The 18,102-nt window shown below is 34.6% G+C and overlaps 3 protein-coding genes and 1 pseudogene across 3 annotated transcripts; 2 read left to right on the forward strand and 2 right to left on the reverse strand.

Moving 5' to 3' along the window:
- The first annotated feature begins 330 nt into the window (after nucleotides 1–330).
- LOC107890616 (zinc finger protein 11) lies at nucleotides 331–1,478 on the forward strand. Its single transcript, XM_016815128.2, has one exon. It carries the CDS (start codon nucleotides 554–556, stop codon nucleotides 1,376–1,378), a length of 825 nt encoding a protein of 274 aa, XP_016670617.1. The 5' UTR covers nucleotides 331–553; the 3' UTR covers nucleotides 1,379–1,478.
- Nucleotides 1,479–10,174: 8,696 nt separating this feature from the next.
- On the reverse strand, nucleotides 10,175–11,451 carry LOC107890615 (protein HAIKU1-like; annotated as a pseudogene).
- A 2,891-nt stretch (nucleotides 11,452–14,342) lies between these two features.
- Nucleotides 14,343–14,732, forward strand: LOC107892449 (uncharacterized). The gene has a single exon (XM_016817532.2). It carries the CDS (start codon nucleotides 14,343–14,345, stop codon nucleotides 14,730–14,732), a length of 390 nt encoding a protein of 129 aa, XP_016673021.2.
- Nucleotides 14,733–15,098: 366 nt separating this feature from the next.
- Nucleotides 15,099–17,723, reverse strand: LOC107890614 (transcription factor MYC2). The gene has a single exon (XM_016815127.2). It carries the CDS (start codon nucleotides 17,508–17,510, stop codon nucleotides 15,531–15,533), a length of 1,980 nt encoding a protein of 659 aa, XP_016670616.2. The 5' UTR covers nucleotides 17,511–17,723; the 3' UTR covers nucleotides 15,099–15,530.
- Nucleotides 17,724–18,102: the final 379 nt, after the last annotated feature.

Here is an 18,102-nt window from a genome sequence, read left to right on the forward strand (position 1 = left end):
GACAAGCAAAAGGAGAAAAATGGATGTTTGATTATACATGTAATCCTATGCTTCTTCACACTTTAGCTATTTGGGCATATATACTACAACTACACCTCTGTTCACATTACAAAGTAAAAAGAAAAAACCAAGCTTCGTTAGCATTATCTTACCTTGCAATCAAAACAAATCAAATAACAAAAATTTAAAAGATTTTAGCAAAGAGATAATCCGTGGGTAAGAATATGTAATAGGTAAAACAAGTTCAACAAATAAAAATATGTGGTTATAGTAATAGACGTGTTCTTTTTCAAACATGGGGTTGCAGGCGAAGTAGGACATAAATTGTCCGTGCACACAAAGGGGAACAAGAAAGATAGTTGAGTGGGCTAAGTCATTATTAAGGTTTGATGTTGCAAAAATCCAAATGCTTGGGTGATATGCTCGGTGTTAGGGTTCTAATTTGTCCCTACCTTCTCAAACCCCATCCCCATTTGCTTCCCCCTATATTTAACCCCATGTTCCATTATCTACTCTCCATCTCCTATCTTTATATATATTTCAACAAACCACCATGGCTGCTGAGCTTGACCTTCTCTCATTGACCCAACTTCAAAAGTTAGCCCAATCTCAACAAAACCACAACCATCATCAGCTCGATACTAACTTAGCTACCGTTGGTTCCTTGATGTGGTACCCAAAGGGACAGTCTCATGAAGTAGACGATGATTCATGGGAGGTTAGGGCCTTTGCCGAGGACACAGGTAATGTAATGGGCACAACTTGGCCACCGAGGTCTTATTCTTGCAGCTTTTGTAGAAGGGAATTCCGTTCAGCTCAAGCCCTCGGGGGTCATATGAATGTGCACCACCGTGACAGGGCTCGGCTTCACCAAGCACACCCTGCTGCTGCTGCTGGTGGTAATGGTGCATTAAACAACCCAACCTCACCATCTTCTCCATCCACAACTTCCTCATCCACTCTCTTAATACCCACACAAGAATTCGTCACAAATGGTGGTTTGTGCCTTCTCTACCAATTACACAACCCTAGTGATGGGGTTCTCACTTCTTCTCCACCCATGGATGCATGGCCCATCGATTCATCTTCTACCCTTCTCTCCGTTTCACCATATCCCTCTTACAACTTGATGGCGGTGACGGCAGCAACGCAGTCACCCATAAATTTTCCGGCAACTCCTCCGGTGTTAAATAGTTCTTCTTCTTCTTCTTCTTCTTCTTCTTCTTCTTTTTGTTACTCAACCAAAGCAGTACATTCAAGGACGCGGGGTGATAATAATAATCTCAACGAGGGATTGAATATCAGCAACAAGGAAATACCCCTTGAAGAGCTTGATCTTGAGCTTCGACTAGGGCATAAACGTCCAACAACATCTTGAAAACCAAAGAGATCACTGAGTGTGCAATTTTCTTTATATCTAAAAGACTGCCAATGGAATGGAATGAATAAGAAATTAAGTGTCTAGTTTTGATTTTTAACTGGGTGTATGATTTTTTTTTTAAATGCTTGATAACTTTTGATTTCATAAATGTGTGAATTTAAAAGAAAATAAAGAGGAAAGCAGGCTGTAAATTTAAAGAGAAAGAAGAGTTTATTGTTGTCATCTAAGAAGAAGAAATGAAATGAAGATTAGGGTTTGGGTTCGAGTAAACCATAAAAAATTTTACAATTTCAAAAGTTTTGAAAGGAAATAAAATAATATAGAAAAATTTTACCTTCAATTAAGTATTTGGTCTAAGTAAACTTAGAATTGATTTAAGTCAACTTCGAATTTAACCAGAGATTACTCACAAAAATAATTAGAAAGGAAAAATATTTGGGTTAGACTTAGATTGATAGAGTGGTAAAAAGAGCAGTGCAGTGTCATTGTCTGCGGTACAGGTTTTGCAGAGAAAGTGAGAAGGTGAGTTTATGATGTGGGCATGTATTTCCGTGGGGACTATTTCAATTAAGGCTAAAAGATTCAACTCTAATAAAACCCCGTGTGTCTTCTGCAACATTTTAGTTACTTAGAAATGGAAACTAGCTACTTTTACCACACATTTATGGATAACCCCCAGGAAATACAGATCAAGTTATATACATATATTTCATTCATTTTCACTCTAAGAACCCTTTATCATGACGTCATATCCATATCTTTTAATTTTTTTTAATTATAATCAGCGTCTTCACTGGTAAGAGCAGTGATCATGAAATGTGCTCCATTCTTATGAGTAGAGATCAAACCCTTAACTACATGATTAAGAAATGAGATAAATAATGACGAGATCAAGCCCGTGATTAAATCAGAAAAATATTACTTTATAAGAAGGCTTCCAGGCTTCCCTTTCGCCTCGGTGTTAAATTGTTATTCTTCAAGAAAATGAGAGCTAGCGTTGGGAAAGGGAAAACAAGATTTGAATGAGTGCATTTGCTTGTTTTAATTTTCAAAGCCCTGAAACCTAAATCATAGGGATTTATGAATATTCTGAGATGGATTTAAAAATCCTTCACCATTAATATCATGTAGTATGTATATATAATTATATGGTATTGAGGAATTTTTATTATCTGGTACATCATGGGTTTTTTAATTTTTCTTGTGGATCACAAGATTAATTACTAAAAAATAAAATAAAAAAAATGCTGCAATGAATTTTTTAAATTTTACAAATAAAGATAGTTGACTAATGAACCATATGCCTTTACTCAAATATGCACCGTTGAAAGGCTTGTAAAAATAAATAATAAACCTCCTCCTTAATTATTCAATTTGGTCCAAAACCGATTTAATTTATAATTATGCCAATTAAATCCACCTAATATATCACTTTTATATGTACATAACCATGATATGGCCACATGAGATATGTGTAGTTGAGAAATCCAAGGTTGATACTTATATGTAGAAAATCTTGAGGTTATATTTTATATATAATTTTATAGATAGGGACTAAGATAATAATTTAACCACAAAAATATTAAATTGCAAATTCAATTCTTCAACAACAAAAGAAATTATTTAGTTTGTAATATCAACTTCATAAATTACTATTATTAGGTACAGAATTAAATGGAAGTTTTCCAAAATATTGAGGAAGAGCATACAAATTCTTATAAATCAATAATATATGATTTTAAAATGTGCCCAATGTGACACATAAAATATTGATATATCCCACCAACCATGTACAATGTAGCCCTCCAACTCTTCCTATTCAATTTTTTTTATTAAAATAAACCATAAATCTTTATACTATTCATAAATTTAAAATTTGTTCTTATCATAGGGAGAAGCATGGCTGCTTAGAAGGATAGTCTAACCTTTATTAGTGTTATGGTTAAATTTTGTTATTAGTCATTTTACTTCTTTCTTCTTTTTGAAATTTTAGTCTTCGAACTACTGATCATTCATATAGTTGTAGATTTAGTCCATTTTTCCAATTGGCATGATAATAGGTTTTGGAAATAACAAAATTTTATTTAATAATGAGGATTGAAATTTGGTATTTAAAAAAAATAACTAAATAAAAGTTCAAAAGATTAAATTCATACAAGTAGAGGGACTAATAGTAGAGTTGATGGGGATATTATTATTTATGGCTTGCAGTAGTGACCTAGTGGTGAGTTTTATCTGCTCTTTTCTAAATTTGTTTTCTTTTTGTCGGCTTATGTCGTTTCCACTGGACCCTATTTTAGGCCTGCAATGCTGCTGCCCCTCCTTCACAAAGCTGCACCACCTTCACCACGTTTAATTTGGTGAATGTATCCAAATGTTTAGTCTCTCTACCATCAAATATATTAATTTAGTCCCTATAATATTACATTGGATTAAATATTTTTATAAATACAATTTTTATTTGAAATTGAACTCCAATTAAAAATAACATTTTCCAAAATATTTTTTATACTATAAATCCTAACTTTGTGGTCCATTTTCTTGTTTAATTTTCTGCAATTAAATCAAATATATATAGATACACGTGCGTGTGGTCCATTCTATTGGACAGACAAAAACCCATGGCCTGAAATTGATAATTGAAGCACACCAGTTTTTTTTTTGGTGCTTGCAAATGTAGAATTCAAAGCAAGGTTTAGCATTAGATCTAATCCAGTTGAATCAAATGAAAAACTTTTGAGGTAATGAGTTTTATTTTATTATCTTAATTCGATTTAAAATTTTTTCGAATTGAATCGAATGAAATGGAATTCGAGTCAAATCGAGTGAAATTATTCAAGTTAAATTAAAAAATTAAACATTTCAAATTAAAATATTGTTTCAGTATCACTAATTTCATGTTTGAGCTAATAAATTTGAAACCATATATATTTGAAAAAGTTTTCAAAACAAAATAATAAAAAAATAAGATACTTTAGTATGATAAACTTGAATCATTAATTAACTTATTCAGGTCCCAACATTATTATTTTAGATTAAAATTTTAACTTTCTTTATATATTTTTAGAATTTTTAAAAAAATTTATAAGTATTTTGAATTTTTAAAAATATTTTGGATTTTTTGTTGAGAGAAAGATCAATTTGCTTATTTTTGAAATTGATAGGGACCAAAGGAGTATTTACACCAATTTTTTATTTGAATTATTAGAATTATTTGAGTTATTTAAAAATTCAATTCGATTCGAACTCGAAACTCCAACAACTTATTCTAATTGACTTGAATAATTTGATTCGACTAACTCAAAATTTAAAACTTTTTCTAACCTTTTTCGGATCGAATCAAGTTTTGCTCCCCTAATTTCATACAATTTTACTCCTACTTTTAGCTACTTGAAATTTTAAAGAAGACCCAAAGATTAGATCCTTAATTTGCTCCTAAACATCATATCATATCGCCCAACATAGAATTTTACTCAGTCGAGTGAATTTAAATTCTCTTTGAATTTATATACAAAATAAGGTAATGATGTTCCCACACACAAAAAAAAATCAACAATCTTAATGAGTCAGGTTATCACCTTTTAATGATATAATAAAAATTACTTAAATTGTTAATAACATTAATTTAAATAAAAAATAAAAATCAAATTGAAAAATTATCAAATTAAAAACTAAATGATAATTTTTAATAATATAATAACACAAATTCAATTTATTTTTCTTGTGAGCCTGGCAAGTCAATAAAGGTTATGATTCAATTAAGGGGACTTGATTTTCAAGAAGCTGTATAAATAAGATAGCTATTTTTATTTTTTGGTAGAAAGAGAAAGAATAAACTATATAACTTAAACTATTTGGGGCTAAGTCACTTCGGAATAATCATCATGTAGTGGTAGTAGGACTTCATCCGACGGTTACATGAAAAAGTACTTGCCTACCGAACTTGAGAACGCCATTAATGCTAACCCATCAACTACCTTATTACTCTCTATGAAGGTATGAGTAACTTTATCAATCCATAGAAATTGTAACATATTCTTAATAGCAAGTGTCATAACTGAGTAATGCTGATCAACTACATTTCTTGAATAGCTTGAATCATTTCAGTGTTATCCAACTCGAGAATTATTCTTTTCAGCCCAAAATTTTAAACGAGTTGAGAATTCCGAAAGTTCAATAACGATCGGTATTCATTGAGAAACTAATAATCCACGTCCCATGCTACAAAATATACCGAAATGCTACAAAACCGTTAATTGAATCATATAATTTTTTATGTTTTAATATTCTTTGGGTGTAATTTTTTTTCTTCTTTAAAGTTGGAAATGCTACAAAATGATTGATATTTTCTGAATTATAGACAGACATTTATGTAAAAGAAAAAAAGGAAAAAATTAGTACACATGATGTTGGATACTGAAATATTTGAGCAGAGACAGTGGTTTTGGGTCACTTTCACTTGCATTGATGTCCCACGTCTCATCATCACTTCCTTTCCATGCAAATTGAATCACACACGAAATGTAAAAATGAGTTTATTTAGCATATTACATTATTTCCTTTTGATCCATATAAAGTATATTTTACAAATTTGTCTTTTTTACTACACAACATATTTTGTTTTACTAAAAAAATACATTTGTCTAATAAATTAATTTTACTTTTCTTAAATAAATAAACTGAAATTCAGAATAATCTACAACTAGGGCTTTTTTTATTTATCAAACTGGCAGGAAATAGTATGTTATTGCTAATGTTATTGGTTACGATTTTGAAAGTAATTAAATTTGATCAAAATGATAAAAATATTTAAATTTTTATAATATTTGGATAGAATGTAATAGATAAAATGTAATATGATAAATTAAATATTAATTTTTTTAACGAATAATAATAAATGACATAATGACTTATTTGGCCTTCTAACTTTATAAAAATTTTATTTTAGCTCTTCATTTATTTTTTTCACCTTTTTTAACACTTAAACTTGTGTGTTTTTTTTTCAAATCACCCAGAATAGATGGAAAAGTTAACGCTTTTTAAATTTTTTGACGTGGCATACATAGGGATGACACATCAACATTCAATTAATTTTTTAAAATTTAAAAAATTATAAAAATATATAAAATTTATTTTTAAAATTAAAAATCATTAAAATTTAAAAAGTATAAAAATATTTTTAAAACTAAAAAATAATTAAATGCTTACATGTCATCCACGTGGCAATACACATGTATGCCATATCAACAAAGTTAATAAACGTTAATTTTTCCATCCATTTCGAGATAATTTGACAAAAAATACAAATTGAAAAGCTAAAAGAGACAAAAAATTAAATGGAGAGCTAAAATAATTTTTTTGTAAAGTTGGAGGGCTAAAAAAATCATTATACCATGGATAAATAAAGTTGGATTTGCATGTTAGTGATGTAAAATTGTTTTTAACTCTTTTTTTTTTACTTATACATGTAAAAAATTATATAACAAGGAAATTTATAAAAATGTATATATTTCTAAGTAATTTCATATAAAATTTACATGCCAAGTTAAATTATTTTTTACGGAATTTAATGATTTGTACTAGAATTGGTTTTTTACTGTTTTTGTACATATATGCTTAGAAATGTATGAATCCATAAGTAATGGGGTGGCAGTGGCAAGAGTACCATCACAGCAGATACTGAATCTGTGTTAGAGACCTTTGTTTCTTCGACCCCACCAAATTCCGTAGCCAGCTAAGCTGAGACAATTGCATTTATAGAGCTGATGAGATGACTTTAAACAACTAGCCTAGGTACTAATTAAATCACCCTATTTGCATGGTCCCCCATTGGATCATACATCATGATGAACTCCATCAACCATGAACCACCAAACAGAAAACTCCATCAAACCATGAATGGGAGAAAAAAGGGTGCGTGTGAAGATGGGGGTATTAAGGACTAGTCATGGTCAATGCATGGGACTGAGTGGCTCGTATTCCTAAATCATCCCCTCCAACGAAAGTCAGTAATCATTGCCTTTTTCTCTTTATCTTCAGCTGCATGCATGCATGCATGGGATGGGATGGGAAGCCGCTGGCTCTTCTTTCCCCCATCTCTGCTACTATATAGTGACACTTCTTTTACCCACACTGCACACACAACCATACTCTTTCGTGGACCTTTGTGGTAACGGCGTCCTGGGTTGAGTTGATACAAATACTAAACTTTGGGTTTGCTAAATGATTGAGTGGCTAGGCCTAAGCCACCACTAAACACTCCTTCTATTGTTGTGTGGACTTATAAGCCACTACCTTTTATAAAAATATACATTGGGTTTCAAAGTAGTTCCTCATGTCAAAAAACCTTATAGTGATTCGCTATGATTCACCCTGTGGGCGGAGAACCATGAGTGTCTAGGTGATTATGGATGATTGGGGTACAAGACCCTTCAAAGATAGGAGCACGTGAGAGGAAAGAAGATAGTTCAAAGTAAGGGTATAGAGGGAGAAGAGGGAGAGAGTGAGGGGGAGAGAGAGAGACTCTCATTCCTTACACTTGTGTTGTAGGTCCTTTTTAAGACTTCATGTGTCATTTCCATAGTAGTTTTATACTATTTAGAGCTTAATCAACATGCTGATGTCTTTTTCATGTAGGTATAAATTAGCATATTAAGACAACTGATGAATGTAATGAATGAACGAATGAAGTTGAGGGCTCGTAAGGTTTTGGCCTCACAGTTGCCCTTAATTCCCCAAATAACATTTTAGTCAAAAGTGTTGTGCGGCGAAATTGGTAGGGCGTGAGATCAGCCAGGTAAGTATAAGAATATATATTATTTAGAATGAGATTACGGCCTGGAATAGCATGAAACAGAACCACAAAAACAGCTCCGACAAAAGGATTCTCTATATTGAATGGAAAGCTGATGCTGCCATGTCTGTTAACTTTATATATATGTCAGGCAACCAATTATGATGTTGACTCATTTCTTGTGCAAATCCAAATGCATATATAATAATAATATCATCATCCAATGGCATTAGAGCATAGGATAAAAAGGGAGTGAATTACTGCCACAGATTGAAAATTATGTGCACTATCTCTGATATTTCATCAAATTTTGTACCAAAAGAAAGCTGTCATCAGAATTCAGATGATGCTTCTCGGGAAGTCTGGGCGCAAAGGCAATGGTGTCAAACATCATAAATAAATTATCACATGAATTGCCATTCAAACCCAAGCACTTCTCGCAGTGGGTTATGCATAGTCAAGCCCTTCCACAATGGCATCCAATGAAGGATGGAAACCTCCCATGCTCTTGTTTCTATAGTAATCGAACATACTAAACCTCCCAACTACAGCCATTTGCTTTAATAGAATTCCCTTTTTCATGTTTCTTCTGCTTTTAGAATCTGAAGCTAAAAATAGTAATAGTAATAGTAATAATGCCCACCCTCTCCTCACTTGGAAGGCTTGACATTATTAATTATATTAATAAATTAAAAATAAACATTTTAATGGATAATAGTAAATATTAATTATTTTTAATTATTGATAAAATCATTATAATTTTAATATTTTTTATTATTTATTAATTTTATAAAATAAATCAAATTAAAATTTTCGTTGTTGTATACATATTTTAGTCTAATATCCTTAATGGTCATTTTCTTTCTTCACTATTATTCATCTCATTGTTGAATCTAAACACGTATTCTACCAATAATTTTAATCTCACTACTATCTCAGCGCTTCAATAATTAATCTTACCGCCACTGCTTTTTTTTAATCTCATAGGAGCTAAACTCACCACTCATCTAAATGGAGCCCACCGCTGGTGAGATTAATTATTTTAGCAGTAAAATTAGTCATGGTAGCGGTGAGATAAAAATCAATGATGTAAGAAGTATTTTAGGTAAGATTAAGATAAATAAAAAAAAGTTATTTATATTGAAAATAAAATATAAATTAAATTATTTTTTGTTAAAAAATAATTAAAATGATTAAAATTTTATTTATAATAAATTTCAAATTGTTTCAAATTATGCTCATATTATATAATAAAATATATTGAAATTCTTTTATGTTAAATAATAATTATATTTTTATTATATTTTTATATAAAAATTCTATAATAAAATTTATAATCTATTTACTTTCTATAATTATTAATTTTATATATATTATCTAAGATATTTACTTTTATTTCTTTGTAAAATAAACCAAAACAGGGTTAAAGTGGGAAAATTTTTTACAGTTGTTTGAAGAACTTTCGATTTCGGTATAAGATCTATTACTTGTTGATCGAAATATGTCGTTGCTTGATTAATGTTAACAAATTGATGTAATCCTTTTATACTGTTTCTTTTTAGGGGGACGGAATTTAAATAGAGGTTTGCTTTTCAATTGAAGCAAAATACTTCAATGAAAAATTAATGTTCCAGTGCGGCAAAAATCAGTCACTGGAACGTGGGTTTGACTCTATCCGATGGGAGCGCGGACTTAATTGATGTAATATTGATGTTTTGGAGGTTTAATTAAAACATTTTGAAGTTTAAAGATATATGTATAAATTAACCTAATTAAATTATTATTTTAGCCATTAAAATTAAATTTAATAATTAGATAAACAAAGTTAAAATAGGAGAAACAAAATAAGATAAAAATATAACTAATGTTTGTTTTCATTAATGTATGCTTGTTTGTTTTGGTCCATGGTCCACACTATTTTAATGGATTGTTTTGTAGGATTTAGTGAGTTGTGACACAAATCAAGGTTTCTACAATTATTTGTAGTTTTACTATAAATGTACAATTTTGCTTTTCCAGATTTGCCAAGGCAATGTAACTAAATTCATGGATTACAAGGTTTACAGAATTGCTTCAATCTTTCATTTTTAATCCAAAACTACACAAGATTTCTTCAACTTAGTTTGCCTAGTATATAACTTTTTTTTATACCTGTGATCCTATCTCCTTACAAGTTACAGCACTGTACTGTATGTACATTATATTTTCACAATTGAACCTCCATGAGGAAGAGATGATCCTTGAATGAAGAAGGTCCTGGTTGGGGTTCCTCGACAAGCATGGAACTCATGTGAACAACAATGGACTATTGATCTCTCCATCTTGGATTTGGAAAGGGAGAAAAACCAGAAGGTGACAATGGGAAAACAAGACCAGAGGAAGGTGCGGGGTATGGGGAGCAGCGCGACAACAAGTTCATGAAACCAGTAGGTGAGGGTAAAAGGGCAGGACCGTTCGTTGGTGGAAAAGCGAGAGTTAGGATCGGTGCTAAGGATCCATTTACTCCTATGAGGGAAGGGGGAGCTGATGTTGGTGGATTAGGAAGTAAACTAGAAGATGGTGGTGGAGCCTGAGGTTGACCTTGGTTTGCAACCGGCCTTGGGTCTAAAAGAGCTGTCTGAAGGTATCGCATATAAGTCGAGACTCGAGATAGGAGATTGAGTCACGTTTGCCCAAACAACATCTCCATATATCGTAGGTTGCAACATTGTAAGTAATGGTTGCTCATATTTGCCAGGTTTAACAAAGCTGTTGTTGTAAGGCGCCGGAGGGGGAACTGTTGCTAGTGGATAAGCAGGGGTAGGGACCGGAACAGCAGGCGTCAATGGAGGAGGCCAAATTTTCTGCATCCTCATACAGTGGGGTTTAGGAGAATTCAGTGCTGGTCTAGGCAAAAGATCTTGTGAAGGCGAACCGGTGAGCTGCTGAACAGCATTCCTGAAGTCATTCTTGGTTATATTGTAAACCTGAGGCTGAGGCGGCTGCTGCTTAGTTGCAGTATTAGCAAAATTAGGTCGATGCAGTGGACTCTTCCGTATGTTCTTCCCAATCTTGTTCACACCTAGACGATCAATATACCCACTCTTCGAATCGCGCATAAATTAGTGACGGTAAAACGATGCGTATAAAATAGTAAATAGAAGAATAGTAACTAGCGACGAGGAAGAGTTAATAAAGACTGTCAAAGTAAATGGAATTAGCGACGGTGTTGAGGGTGCCTATAAATTATTATTGAAATGATTAATTAAATGAAATAAATACGTTGATTTTCAATAGTGAATATTCATGATTAATTGGAACTAATTTATGGACTGCAAATGTGGAGTTTTGTTAATCCATCTTATGCTCTCTCTCCTTTTTTTAATTTTATATCAGTTCAGCATGCAATTATAAAGTCCTCACCATTTGGAAGCTTTCTCCTTTATTCTTTGACCCTATGATTTAGGAATATATGTACCAGTCCATGGAGAGTTACTTTTAGGAAATGAAACTTATGGGTTGAGGTAATGGGCTTGCTGGACCGAGCCCTTAAATAAAAAAAGTACTAACTCAGGATAACTCAAGGAAGCTATGAGACCTACGCGCTAGCCAACTGCGCCACCACGCCGTTCCTGCCTCTGGGATACAAATTGTTTTTATTGTTAAAAGCTCTTCCTTTAACCATTTTTCCCTTCATTTTTTAACCGTAATTTTTTCTTTGGTGAATAAGGGAACTAGTTAATATTAAACCAAAATTAATATATTGTTTGATATACATCTCAACCCAGTATATCCTTAGCTAACACTAGGAGGAATTCTATATAAGCAAAGTCAATTTTGAATTCAAGCATCAACCATTAAAGAGAGATCAGGTTGGAAGTTACTTCCAAGTTAAGCTAAGGCAACAACACATTGGTTTCCTTTCCAAAAAAATCATGCTTAAGTGACCTAAAAGGCAAACTATGGAGGAGCATTATACACTCATCAATCAAAGAGGATAAGTACATGTTAGAAACTTTATCAAAAGACTTAATTTGAAAAATAGTAGTAGCATCCACTTTTATTTCTAGCTGGGAAATGTTTAGATTCTTAGCCATAGTGAGTCCACCCTTAAAGACCCAGAGTTTAGTTTAAACATCGGTGGCTTTTAGGATATAACAATATGCTCCAATAGGCCAGTCACTAGAAGGGTTTCTAATGGGAGCTCCAACACCAGCTCTTTCAAGGTTTTTTATGTATGATCCATCCGTATTAAGTTTGAACCAATCCACTGAGGGTGGTTTCCATGACAGTGGAACAAAACATCGTAAGTCGTTCTTATCTGTTGTTGGAGAAAAGACAAAGAACTCAACCGCTACGGTGATAACTCTATTAAGGAGTTGTTCTTTAGGATGATCTGCTCCAAAGACCAGAGCATTACGAGTAAGCCATATCTCCCATAATGTAAAGAGAATAAGACAATCCAAGGGATTTTCAGTTTTAGAGACCAAGCCTTAGGAGAGATTGCTTAGGAGTCGATCCTCCCAATCCCCACCGAAAAGGGGGAAATCTTTGTATAAGTAATAAATAGAACACTAGACATTCTAAAAGATCTAACAATCCTTGAGTAGGTGTTGAATATCTTATTGTGAATTCAAACACAAAGGGCCCAAAACATCCACATTACATTGTCGATATCGGAGGAAATATTATGTGGGAACAAGCTTTAAGTAGGGTAAGTTATAGTATTAGCCCTTATACTTTGCGAAAGTTGTAGATTTAATCTTTTTACTTTAATTTGATGAATTTTAGTCCTTATCCTTTTGAATTGGTCAATTTTAGTCTTAACCCAAATAGTAATAGTTCAATTTGTTCAATTAAATTTAGTTGCTAGTCATGTATTACACATACAATGTAGACTTAGTCTGTGTTCTCCTATTGGATCATTCTAATTTCCTATACTTATAAACTTTGTCTTAACACAAATGATAGTCGTTAATTTATTAACTGAATTTTTAGAAAATAATATGTGGAATAACAATTTGAATTGACATTACACGTATAAAAATATGTTTACCACATCAAATTTTAAAAATAGCGGAACTTTAACTTGATGAAATTACTAGTTATCAAGTGATGATGAGTGGAATTTTAATGTTAAAAAAATATAAAGATTAAAAATCACCAAAATAAAATATAATGAATTTAACGATCCAAGTTAAAAAGTTCAAAATGAAATGGGGTGAGAGAGGCTCGAACTCTCGACCTCAGGATCACTCAATGTAGCTATGAGACCTACGCGCTAGCCAACTGCGCCACTACCCCTTTCTGCTAACCCTTTTTCTTAAGCTGTTATTGTTCTTTTCAGAGAAAAGCTATGAAATCTGCATTTTGATGTAAGAATAATGCTCGTTTCCTTGAAATTTCTAGCTTAAAGGATAATCCTTTCATTAAGACCCTGAAATTAGTACTTTTAGATTCTCAGACATCCTTGAGCAACATTGAAAATTTTATATTCTTTTTTACGCTTTGTTTTGATTCGTAGGATTAATTTTTGTTAACTGCCTTTAGATGGGTTTACTGTGATGTTACTTCAAAACTTAGTTGTTCAGACAAAGCGTTGATGCCACACTCATCCTTGATTTGTTACACCTGCAGTATATTAATATTATCCATTGAAACAAGATCCAAGCTTTGACTTTTGTCAAAAGCAAATAAAGAAAGATTCAAGCTTGGAAGCTGTACAAGGCAGATGGGTGATGAAAAAGAATCTAAACTTGATGGATTATTGAAGTTAGAATGGCACTATGATTGGTGGTTAACATCACAAAATAAACAAGTGATGGTTGAATGCTAAATTAATCATGCTAGCTTTACCTAAATGACAGGAAATGGTCGTATCAGTGATCACACACAACTTTTGTTATTACCATACTTAGAATTGGTGTACCTGTGTTTGCGGCGAACATAAACATAAATCCCCAAACCAGAAAGAAAAAAAGGATGATACTAAATTAATACCAATATCCTTTTAAACTATAAGTTAAGCTTCTTTTGTTTTTGTTTTTTCCAATCACCTCCTCACAAAAAAAAAAGAAAAAAAGAGAGACCCTTAGAACTGCAATGGAAAACATCTCTTTTCAACCCCTCAATCCCTTTTGACGTGCTTCTTTTGACCATCAAACAAGTGAGAAAAAAACAACAAAAGCCATGAGTCTAAATTGCTGGACCTGCCCTGTCCTGCAAAGAACAAATTCAATCGATGATATTGATTTTGGTAAAGAAACGGGCATCAGTAAGTCTTGTTGTGTAGGGTTAAATAGAAGTTGGTCAGGGAATATGAGCCCTCAAGGTTATGAACAAATGGGTAAGGAGCCAAGCAGCAACAGCAGCACCTCGGGGATTCCTTCCAAGAAGATAAAGAAGGGTCCTATCCGGTTTAATACCATCGCTACAACTTACGGCACGATGGGGTTTGAAGCTAACGTCGGCGCTCAGCCAAGGTTGGTGAGGAGCTCGGGCATGAGGAGGGATTGGAGCTTTGAGGATTTGAGGGGACAAAGGGTTCAACAGACGGGAAAAGAGATGAGTGTACATTGATTTTGATTTACTTATGAAACCAATGAAAAGGAGACAATACAGAGTGCATGGCTTGGCTACGTAATCTGATCGTTCATTTATTTCTTTTTTGTTTCTATTCATTAAATCACTGTTTCATTATTTAACCGCCAAATTTGTATTTGAATAAAGGAAGAAGCATCGTATTTTTATTTTTTGTTGTTATTTGTTATTAGCTTTTGAGCTTCTAAAAATTACCCAAAGAAGATGTTGGTGCCTGCTACATCTAAACTCAGTTTTAGTCCAAAAATGATGCAGAAAGGCAGATTTTGAGATGCAATCCTTTCAAAAGATAAATGCAAATTGTCTGTGCAGTATTAGCATGGAAACCATATGAGGCCCAACATATAGCAAAAACAGGGAAGCAGTTTGTCCCATTAAAAAGGCAAAACATGTGAAGCATGCAACAAAAGGTTACAAAAACATGTATGCTTCAGGTCCTGTAAAACTTATCCCAATGAAACAAATATACATTGAAGAGTGAAGGCATACAACTACAAGATTTAACACCAAAAAGGCTGTTTTCAGTGATGAATTAATGGGGGAAATCAACCCACCTTGATTCAGATCACCGCTAAGAGACTAATACCTACACTAAACACAAATAATAGGTGCAAAATGGAACAATATTTTACAGAGCTTGTGCTACCGGGAGCCATAAAATGTCCCAGAGACCTGCTGCCAGTTTAAACAATGAAACTCTGGTTCTATTTTATCATTTTTGTTCAAGCTCTAATGATCCCAATTGCTTACACAGGTCAAGCTCTGCTCATCACTCTCTTATCTTGCATCTCCAACTTTGGATGCTAGAGCTATTCTGAGCTGCTCCTGTGTGTACAACCGGCTCCCCATCTTCACGCTTGCTTGCTGGATCATCAAGTCGTTTACTACTGACACACTAGCGTGATGCACGTCGAGGTCTAACTCCTTCAAGGCAGTCATCAGCCTTGCAGCTGGATGGTTCTTTTTACTACATTGGATTCGAATCATTGCATCCAATCCGATGATCTTGACATCGATATCTAATTCGATCAATTTGTTCGACATGTTGCGGTCTTCATCAGGCGGTGGTGGTGCCGTCCAACAAGACTCTTTACTTGCCAATTGTTTCTTCATCTCATCTAATTGTTTCTGCAACTCCTCTTTCTCTGAATCTGCATCCTGCACCTTTGTCCTAAGCTCATTAATATACGAAATAGCATCACCAAGGAGCGATGCTTTATCCATCTTTGATACGTTAGGAACCACGGCACGCAGCGCATAAAACTTCTGGTTAAGCTTCTCTCTTCTTTGCCGCTCTGCTTCTACGTGGTTCAGAGGCTCTTCTCTTCCGTTCGCTGGTTTTCTTCCTCGTTTCCGAGGCCTCTTTTCAGGCTCCACAACTCTGCTACTATCAGCTTCCTTCACGACAGAAGCTTCGATATCAGAATTGTCCGAATCCCTAGCACAGCCACCGGGTTTGGCCACACCCGAACAAGGCAAAACTGCGCCAGAAGTGAACGAAATCATTCCATCTTCATTACTCCCTCTCGAAGTAGGCGACCTTTTCTTCTTATTCTCCTCCACCACTAACTGAGAATTGGCTGAAAACAAATTCCCATTCCCACTTTTCTTACTCTCACCAAAGTTCAATATCTCCCCGGATTCTGGTTTCAACAAATGAGCTGAAAATTTCACATTCTTCACACTGCTATTCCCATCAAAGCCATAATCGGAGAAATTCAAGCGGAAACTCTGTCCCTGCGGCTGCTGCTGCTGCTGCTGCTGATTTCCACCATGAATAGAACTTGGATTCTCAGTTAAACTACTCGTACTTGGGTCCTGAATCCGCGGATTGTGATTGCCGTTGTTATTGTTATCCTTGGGTTCGACTCCATTATTAGGTTCACTAATCCAAAGCGAAGACGGATCATTTTCGCCTTGATCAGCTGTGTTATTACTCACAGACCAAGAACCAGCTTCAATCCCATTATTGAAATTAAACAAAATCCGAACCTTATTCATCAGATCTGAGCTTTGCGTGATAAGTTCCGTTGACCCCAATTCGACAACGCCATTCACCGACGGAATACAAACGATCGTCTGCAAACCGAAAAGCTGCCCTTGCCTGGCTCTCTCGCACATCGAGCTGGCTAATCGGTCCGAACCGGCAACCCAAACCGGACTGGAATTGTAAAGCGCCTCCCCCGGGAGCCCGCTGCCGGTGACGAAAGATTGCGTCATGGATACTAAAAAGAACCACTCGGTGTCGGTGACTTCTTCGTCGACAGCGTCGTCGGCGGTGGCTGTGGAGCCAGAAATCAAAGAATTAAGTTCCCTGAGCACTTTTTTACGGTGCTCTTGTTCCGCAACTGAAGACGAACAAGCTTTGGACTCCCCTTTCCCTTTATCTTCTTCGCCTTTGTAATACCCGTCGCCCCAGCCAAGCACGGTAGCGCCCGAGTAATCGTACGAGGACTGCCAAAAAATGGCGTAAGTCCAACAATCGCGGGCTCCTTCGATGAGCGCCTGGAGGCGCTGTTGAAGGGTTTCTTGATTGAGGAGAGAAACAGAAGGCTGAGGTTGGGCGAGGAAAGACACGGAGAGGTCGTGCCCCCCACCACCACCACCGGCAGCAGAAGCAGCTGGAGTGGAAGTGGAGGCAGAGGATAGCGGCGGCGGCCACAAAGACGAAAGATCGGAGCTCATAAAAGCTTCCATAACCGGGGCGTTATCGTCCGTCCATAGATTCATCGTCGGTGCTAACCCATAGTCCTTCATTCCATATAAAGTGGGCAGATTTGGTTACGAGGAAGAGAGGATGGCAATGGGGGGATTTAGATTTAGATTTAGATTTTTCTTTGGGATTTTATTTAATATTTGGGCTGATTATTTTTACTTTCTCTAAGGGTGGTTGGGGGAAATAGAGGAATTAGAGACTGGACAACCCAATAATAAATAAAATAAAGGCGGTTTCTACGAAGGCCCGAGTACTGGGTGATAAATTCCGGCGTAGCTGTGTCTCATAGATAGGCTTCGTTCGAGCACGTGCGTGAAACGTGTCTACATTCTCTTTGTTTCACTTTACTGTCCGGATTAGAAGCTAAGCTCCCACTGTGGTAAATTTTTTTAGAAGCTCCTTGTACTGTTGGGTTCTGGATGATTTAGCCTCTCTATTATAATCTCCTTGTAATTATATAAATCACATGCGGGGACCTTTCTTATAAATTTGACCTTTGAAGGATAGATATTATCAAATTTTTCAAAATAAATATCCCCATTTTCTTCTAAAGAAAAAATATTTATTTAGTATTGGGAATTGCAAAAGAAAGTGCATGAGTGGGTGTTGTTAGTTGTATTAACAGCGACTTCG

The sequence above is a fragment of the Gossypium hirsutum genome, chromosome D09 (genome assembly GCF_007990345.1).
Source record: "Gossypium hirsutum isolate 1008001.06 chromosome D09, Gossypium_hirsutum_v2.1, whole genome shotgun sequence".
NCBI lineage: Eukaryota > Viridiplantae > Streptophyta > Magnoliopsida > Malvales > Malvaceae > Gossypium > Gossypium hirsutum.